This window comes from Myotis davidii, unplaced genomic scaffold (assembly GCF_000327345.1).
Source record: "Myotis davidii unplaced genomic scaffold, ASM32734v1 scaffold64, whole genome shotgun sequence".
Classification (NCBI taxonomy): domain Eukaryota; kingdom Metazoa; phylum Chordata; class Mammalia; order Chiroptera; family Vespertilionidae; genus Myotis; species Myotis davidii.
The window spans coordinates 5,135,261-5,144,553 of NW_006296226.1; the positions used below are offsets into that span (position 1 = coordinate 5,135,261).

Sequence of the window (9,293 nt, forward strand, 5' to 3'; positions counted from 1 at the left end):
CCTGCTCTGAGCCCGACCAGGGGCTGCACCTAGGGATTGGGCCTGCCCTCTGCCACCCGGGAGCAGGCCTAAGCCAGCAGGTCATTGTCTCCCGAGGGGTCCCAGACTGCGAGAGGGCACAGGCTGGGCTGAGGGACCCCCACTCCCCCACAAGTGCACAAATTTTTGTGCACTGGGCCTGTAGTTGTTTAATAAAACCATACAGATGTCAAGTGTACAGCTAAATAAAACAACACCTGAATACTGCATTGTGCACTTTCCCTCTCTCCTTTGATCCTCCCTTTGTTCATTTCCACTTCCTCTCAAAAACCCCTTTTCCTCTGGCACTCACCATACTGTTTTCTGTGTCTATATATGCTATATATTTTTTCTTGCTTTATTCCTTCACCATTATTTCACCCAGCCCTCCTTAACACCTCCCCTCTGACAGCTGTCAGTCTACTCTATATATCTATGCTTCTGTTTCTATTTTGTTTTTTCATTATTTTGACCATTAGATTACACATATAAGTGAGATTCTATGGTATAAGTCTTTCTCTGACTAACATTTTTCACTTAGCATAATAAATTCCAGGTCCATCCATGCTGCCTCAAAAGGACATTTCCCCTTTTCTCCAGCCAAGTAGTATTCCATTGTGTAAATGTACCATGGGTTATTTTTATTCCTCATCTACTGATGGGCACTTGGGCTGTTTCCAGGTCTTAACTACTTCCTATGTTTCTTTATGTTTAAACTAGAGGCCCGGTGCACAAAAATTTGTTCACTTGGAGGAGGGGGCGGGGGTCCTTCAGCCCGGCCTGTGCCCTCTTGCAGTCTGTGACCCCTCTGGGGATGACCACTTGCTGGCTTAGGCCTGCTCCCGGGGGAGTCATCTGCCCCCTGGTGGTCAGTGTGTGTCATAGTGACCAGTCCTTCCCAGCCTTTCTGCTGTTAGGGTCAATTTGCATATTACCCTTTTACTATATACAATACAGGCCTGGTGCACGGGTTGGGCCAGCTGGTATTCCCTGAAGGGTGTCCCAGATCAGGGTAGGGGTCCCCACTGGGGTGCCTGAATGAGGGGCTGATGGCTGTTTTCACGCTGGCCACACCCCCTTTAGGTGGGGATCCCACTGGGATGCCTGGCCAATCTGGGTGAGGGGCTGAGGGCCATTTTCAGGCTGGCGGGCGACTGAAGCTCCCAGCCTCTCCTTTTTTTCTTTTTTTTTTTTTATTCTGGGATTTATGTATCTTCTATAATTGAAACATTGTTGCTGCCACTGCCGCTTCCAGCTCTGAGGCCATGGCCAGCTTAAAGCAGGTATCTGGGGTTTGTTTAGCTTCTATAATTGAAGCATTGTTGCTTACAGAGTTCAGAGCCGAGCCGCCACAGGTGGGGAACCTTGGCTTCCTCCATCACTGGAGCAAGCAAGCCTCATGTTCGCTTCAGCTGTGTGGCTGCTGGCCACCATCTTTGTTGGCAGTTAATTTGCATATCACCCTGATTAGCCAATGGGAAGTGTAGCAGAGGTATAGTTTATTACCCTTTTTGTCTTTTATTAGATAGGATGGGCATATATATGAATATTTTACTTCCCTTTCCTTTTCACATATCATATACCATGCTATAAATGCTCTTTTGCACATTGCTTTTAAAAATTTAACAGTATATTCTATTTCTCCATATTGATTCATTAATATCTCAGTTCTTATATTTTTCCCAGTTGCAAAATACTAAATTTCATTGATGTTCTATAGTTTTCTTTACTGATCTTAGTATGAGATATTGGTGTTGAATGTCCTAAATGCCACCCAATTGTATACCTCCAATGGCTAACATGATAAATTTTATGTGTTGTATATTAAACTATAATTAAAAATTAAAGAGTAGGTAAGAGGTAATCTCTATATACTGGTATAGCACATAAAAGAATTATAACAACATAATAATAATATATGATCAATATGTAAATAAGGGGGAATGGAATAAAAATATATATTTGATTAATCAAAAGAGAAGACGATAAGAGACAATAAATGTGAAGCAGGTGTTTCAAATAAAAATCAGTAATATGCAAAATATAAATTTAGATATATTAGGATTATATTAGATAAGAAGCCCAGTACATGAAATTATTGCACTGGGGGTGGGGGAACGAACCCTCAGCCCTGCCTGCACCCTCTCCTAGTCCAGGACCCCTCAGGAGATGTCCGCCTGCTGGCTTAGGCACAATCCCCCTAGGTAGGCCCGATCCCCCCAGGGCATGGGCCTAAGCCGGAAGTCAGACATCCCTCTCGCAGTCTGGGCTCTTGCAGTCCAGGACCCTCGCTCCTTACTGCTTGCTTGCAGTGAAGGTGGGAGAGGCTCCTGCCACCACCATTGCACTCACCAGCCATGAGCCAGGCTTCTGGCTGAGTTGTACTTGCCCTGTGGGAGCACACTGACCAGCTGGGGGCAGCTCCTGTGTTGAGCATCAGTCCCTGGGTTGTCAGTGTGCATCAGAGTGACCTGTTTTTCTGCCAGTTGTTCCACTGTTCGTTCAATTTGCAATTAGGGTTTTATTCTATAGGATATCAATAGATAAAATTCTCCACAAATATAATAATTGTTACTTTACATAAAAAGAGAAAATCCAACTTTACACTGTTAGTGATGAACACCTCACTGATATAAAGACATAGCAAACCTTAAAGTGATGGAAATAATACCATGTAAACACTAAGCCCGAGTAAGGGACATCTTTACTAACAATGCTATACTAGTATCTATATCTCTACCTGTATCTCTATCTGTACCTGTATAGATTTCTATATCTATAGATTTAGTTATATTATATCAGTACTAATATCAGATGTATACAAGGTGTTAAGGTAGGACCCATTGGTAGATGTGTGCTGTTAAATTCATTTTAAAAATGCATTTATAGCCCTAACCGGTTTGGCTCAGTGGATAGAGCATCGGGCTGCGGACTCAGGGTCCCAGGTTCAATTCCGGTCAAGGGCATATACCTTGATTGCAGGCACATCCCCGGTAGGGAGTGTGCAGGAGGCAGCTGATCGATGCTTCTCTCTCATCGATGTTTCTAACTCTCTATCTCTCTCCCTTCCTCTCTGTAAAAAATCAATAAAATATATTTTTTAAATGCATTTATAAAGTCTTGCTTTGTATTACATGCTACTTTTCATAGTGCAATTATTCTTATCATGGATGATTGAAGTCTACCAACATCATGTTATTGAATGTGAGTTGGAAAAGATGTGCACAATCAGCTTGAAGCCAATGGGAGACAGCAAATAATAATCAAAGAAAAAGTTCATCAGGAATAGATCATGATGATAAACGAGTGAATCCTCAATAACATAGTCCAAAAATACAAACTCACAACTATAACTGTGTAACGTATTTTACAAAAAAATTTGCAAAGGACTTATAAGAGATTATGAACAAGGGAATAAAGAATTACTAACAACCCAAGTAGCAAATTTGACCAAGTTGAATATTAACAGCACTTGTACGTGACAACACAAAGCATATTCTATTAAGGCTATATGGAGATGTCGACCATACAATAATTTTAGGAGATCTATCTCCCTGTGCTCCTGACTGCAACAAGAGGATTTAGTGATTGCCCCTTAAAGAACTTAACCATATTGACACACATGTCTAAGGCCTGTTTTATATCTCTGTTCCTCAGGCTGTAGATGAAGGGGTTCAGCATGGGGGTAACTACTGTATACATGGCCGAAGCAATTATGTCTTTGGAACCCCATGATGAGGAGAAAAAGTAAACACCTGCAGCTGTCCCATAGTATAAAAACACCACAGAGAGATGGGAGCCACAGGTAGAAAAGGCTTTGAAGAATCTCTTAGTGGAGGGCACCCTCAGGATGATGGTCCCTATACGGATATAAGAGCCCAAAATAACCCCAAAAGACAGGAAGAAAATCATTCCTGCCTCGGTCAAGAAGACCAGCTCATTGAGGGAGATGTCTGAGCAGCTCAGCTTCAGGAGTGCTGCAAGGTCACAGTAGAAGTGGGGGATGGTATTGTCAGCAGAGAAGGACAATCGAACCAAGAGGAGAGTGTGCAACAAATCATGGAGACAGGAGAGAATCCAGGAGCCAGCCACCAGCAGCACACACAGCCCCTTCCTCATGATGGTGGTGTAGTGTAGAGGGTGACAGATGGCCACGTACCTGTCATATGCCATCACAGCCAGAAGAAAATTGTCAAGTGTACCAAAAAGCATAAAGAAATATGACTGAATTATGCATCTCACATAGGGGATGGATTGCTGCCGAGTCTGCATGCTCATGAGCATCTTAGGGACAGTGACAGAGGAGAGAGAGATGTCAGAGAAGGCCAAGTGGCTGAGGAAGAAGCCTAAGAAGGGTGACCAGAATCATCACATCTCATATTGTCATATGAATTGGGAAAACAATTCATTTTAAAATACTTTTGTATTTATTTCTCACATCTGAGATGTATGCATCTTCCCTCTCTCCCAGTCTGGCTCCAGGAAAACATTGAGCTCCCCATGTGGTCAACAAGACCTCATCCCACAGTAGCAAGAAGGGGTTCACTGTTTTATTCAACCATTACTTTTAACCTCAAGTCTATGTCCTCTTCAAAGGACTCAGATAATTTCTGTACCAGGCCAGAGCCAAACCTTAATAATTCGCTATGGCAGAGACAGAAGATGAGCCCCAGAAATTGGTATCAGTTGTTAGTGCCTTAAAATAACGTGAGACTCCCGGGCTGAGTTGGGCTCCTTGGAACATTTTTACACTCCTCCTGTGAATCAGCAGGGGTCATTGATCCACAGCTGTAAACTCAGCGAAATTCGCAAATGTGTGGCCATTTAAAACCACTTGATGCCAGAACAACTCCAAAACCAAAATACTGCACAAACTATCTTTCATAATATGGTTGAACATTTAGTACAACATTTGCATATTGTCCCAAGGATCTACCTACATTTTCTAATTAAATCCACATGTCAAACTTACATTCTCAGATTTTAAAACCCTGTCACAGTTGCACTAATAATTCGTGTTCTTTCACCTTTTTTAGGTTTTAATAGAAACATAAATGATACAAATTCCCTAGTCATACAGCAATGCAGTAGGGAATAGAAGGACACACATATGTGTGTATATCTGTATGTATAATGTATGTAATATGTAATGTATAAAACTTGTATTATCATCTATATATATAAAAGATTACGTGACCATCCAACCATTTGACTGGCCAGTATATATGACCACCAGAGGGCAGACGCTCTATGCAGGAGCTGCCAAGCTGTGGTTACTTGGCAGCAGCAGTTCTAAGGTTTCGCACCCCAGAACCAGAGAGGAGGGATTCGCGTGATTCCATCTTTGGTCCTGGGTGCACAATCTGTTCACTGGGCCACTAGTTATTATCTAATAAAAATCACCAAGTATTAGCTACTTCATGGAGTTCAGTCTAATATGTATTTGTGATCAGAACCCACATTCTTAACCATTACACAGGGGAACATCCTTTTTCTTGCTTAGGGGAGCCAAGCACAATGTATTATATTAGAGCTATGAGGACTCAAAGTCGTCCAAAATTCTGAAACATCTTACTAGATAATTTCATTCCTTTATATTTATATACCTTCCAACTGACAATAAATTCTCAAATATATTAACTTTATTTTGCACAATAACTGTTTACTGAGAGCCTCTGTAAGATTCACAATAGAAGAGTAATTCTTTTCATTTATAGATGGGGAAACTAAGACCAAAATTTAAGTTACTTTCCCAAGGCCTCTGCGCTATTTGATGGTGAAACAGCCCAATAACCTCACACAGCATGCTGCCTGCAGGTTATTTTTCCTGGGATGTTTAATAAAAGTAAAGAAGAGGAAAGGAAAATATATATAAAAAAAAAGACCAAAAAAGAGAGAAAATCATTTTAAAAAGAAAAGAAAATGTAAAGAAGAGTTTGCAAAATCTGAGGAACTCTCACACTCTGGTACATGGAAAGAAGAGCAGATTTGTTTCAAGAAATCAGGAGTTGCTTAGAGTGTGGCTATCTCAGCTAATTGTGCCAGAAAAGGAGGACAGGTAAGGACATCCTTGAGTTCTGACACCCATAAACACACACACACACACACACACACACACACACACACACACACACACTCTGCTGAGCTGAGGATTCCAGTCACCTGTGACCATGTTCCCGTCCTAAGGAAGAATAGTCAGTATGTGGTTCAGCTCAAAAACACTAGTCTACACGCATACAAATCATAAGTAACACACTAAATGAGACATGCACAACACACAATGATGGACCACTCACCCACAAAAGTACTAACACACCTACTTGTGGACTCATCTGGTGACACACAACTCACCACATATACATAACTCAAGCACTGTACACACATCACCAAAAGCACACAAGACCACTATTAGAACATCTTACTAGAACCCGGCCGGTGTTGCTCAGTGTTTAAGTGATGACCTATCAACCAGAAGGTCACGGTTCGATTCTGATCAGAGTGCATGCCTGGAGTGTGGGTTCTGCCCCTAGTTGGGTTTGTGACATAGGCAGCTGATCAATGATTCTGTCTCATCAAACATAGAGACATATGTTTCTGTGTCTCTCTCCCTTCCTCTCTGAAATCAATAAAAAATATTTTTGTAACAAATCTCATAAGAAACACTCACCACAACACATATGCACACCCAGCCACACACTCACTAAAACAAGTAGCACACACCCTCCTATTACTGAGAGGCAGGCTTCCACCTTTCTGACCATCCCCTTCAGGGCACAGATGTCTACTTGGTACAGTTAAGCCTATTCAGTCACAGGCAGTCATTAAACCAGCAACAATATCCCATTCACCTGGTCACATACACACAGAGAAAATCAAACAACACCCCTTCCAGCTCTCACACATGAGTGTGTCACCCACAGCACAGCTCCCATGTGCACCAGTACATGCTGCTGAGCAGAGGTGTGAGCTCTCTCTGAGCTGACCTTGGTTCCTGGTGAGGTCGGGCATCTTCTTGTCCAGCAGCAGAGACCAGAGTCTCACTCCTGATGCTCAGCTGTGATGCCAGTGTTTATGCTGACAGGCATGAATCAGGAGTCCCTCACCACATGCCAAAAAGTGATAACTTGTTCTACATGCATAAATATAGGACTTTGAGTCAGATACATAGCGCGCACGCGCGTGCGCGCGCACACAAACACACACACACACACACACACACGCAAACATTAAATACTAGATACACAAGCATACACAATACCTGCTGACACAGAGTCTCATATGCGAACCCGTTAGCACACAGGCAGATCCATCACCAAGTGCAGATTTCCAGCTCCTCTCACCTGGGCTCGTCATTGGTGAGTTCAGACTGTCGCCCATCTCCTCAGCTTTTCTTCAGGAGACCTAACATCCAGACACACAGAAGCAATATCTGTGGCCTTGGCATTTCTCCTGACTTTCCTTTTCCTTAACCAGCTCCAGGGAAATGAGTCCAATGATAACACTTAATTATTAATGAGAGACTGCAACAAAGTCCAAATCCCCAGGTTTCTGGTTAATTTCTGACTGCCCTTTGGGGAGCCCTGTGTCCAAGAGCCTGAGGGACTGGAGTCCTAGGGGACATTGGCCCTGATTCCAGTCATGCCCTGACGCCTTTCTTCTTGGGCATTATTCCAGCTGGGACAAAGGATTTTTCAACTTAACATTTTAAATGATTTTAAACTTAGAGAAAAATTGTAAAACGCCATATTGAGTTGGAAAAAAGTAGGTTTCCAGTTGTGAGTACGCAAAACACAGAGTTTATTCACATGTTATTATTTATTATTATTTTATTACTAGGGGCCCAGTCGCGAATTCATGCACCTTGAAAGGAACTGTGGGGTGCGAGGCTGCGGTGGGCACAGGGGCAGGTCTTGGCCCAGCCTCCGTGCCCCCGCTTAGCCCCTCCCACTGTAGCCCTGGGTGCCCTCTGTGCTGGCAGCCCTGCTCTCACAGCCACTGCTCCATGTGCTGATGGTGCCATGCCGAGCAATTGGGGCCAGTGCAAGCAGGGCCAGCACCGTCATAGATGTTGATATATGACCCATAACTTGCAATCTATTTATACATTTTAAAGCCCACGATTTCTAACTGATATCTCCAAATCTATTTTTGCACCATAGAGTTCTTTCCAGCCTCTCCTTTTCCATGTACAGAGCTCCCTAGAGAGAGAGGGACTCCCTTTTCCTCAATGTTTACTTATTTGCTGAGTCTTTGGATACATGTTGAGTTGTTTCAGAATTTTGACTCACACCACTGTCAGTGACGCACTAAGTACAGCTTAGAACTTTGTTTTCAGGTATTTTTTGTTTGTTTGTTTTTATTGATTTCAGAAAGGGAGAGGGAGAGAGAGAATCACTGATTGGCTGCCTCCTGCACACACCACACTGGGGATGGAGCCCGTAACCTGGGCATGTGCCCTGACCGGGAATCGAACCTATGACTTCCTGGTTCATAGGTCAGCACTAACCACTGAGCAATGGCAGCTGGGCCCAGGTTTGGTTTTATTATTGTGAGAGTATATAGTCAAATTGTAGGTTCAAGAATTACTTAGGGTACTTATTTTATTTTCCTCTTTGGTATAATTACAGTGTATATTAGGATTATAATTAGTTTCACTTGTATTGTTTTATTCTATTTTGCTTTATTCACCAACTCATCTATTTATTTTTAGTGCCAAAGACAACAGAGTCAAAACTACACAAATAATTCTCCCCTTCTCTTCTGCCCAACCTCCTGTAGGTAAACTATCTCATGAGTTTCTCTTTTATTTAATTTCTTGGGGTGACATCTACACTAATAAAAGAGAAAAATGGTAATTGGCGTACGACGCTACCCTTTTCATTGGCTAATCAGGGCTATATGCAAATTAACTGCCAACTAAGATGGCAGTTAACTGCCAACAAAAATGGCGGTTAATTTGCATATGTAGGCACAATGCAGCGAGGCGAAAGGGAAAGCAGGAAGAAGCCCCCTGCCACTGACAGTGATCGGAAACCCAGAGGGGAGCTAAGAGCTAAAGGCGGCCCTGGGCCACCTTTGCCCTGCCCCCCAGCCATAATCAGAGAATCAGGTGCCTTTTCCACCCTGGCCAGTGATAGCAGGAAGTAGGGGTGGAGCCAGCGATGGGAGTTGGGCACGGTTGAAGCTGGCAGTCCCAGGAGCTAGGGGTCCCTTGACTGGGCCTAAAGCGAAGCCCACGATCGCAGGGCTGCTGCAGCTGCGGGTCCCCAGTGCCC

General features: G+C 43.2%; 1 protein-coding gene across 1 annotated transcript; it reads right to left on the bottom strand.

Moving 5' to 3' along the window:
* Nucleotides 1-3,564: 3,564 nt before the first annotated feature.
* On the bottom strand, nucleotides 3,565-4,368 carry LOC107184297 (olfactory receptor 1J4-like; the record flags this gene model as incomplete). Its single annotated transcript, XM_015568758.1, has 1 exon — nucleotides 3,565-4,368. A coding segment is annotated over one exon (804 nt), but the record flags the coding sequence as incomplete, so codon positions are not given.
* Between the last annotated feature and the right edge of the window lie 4,925 nt (nucleotides 4,369-9,293).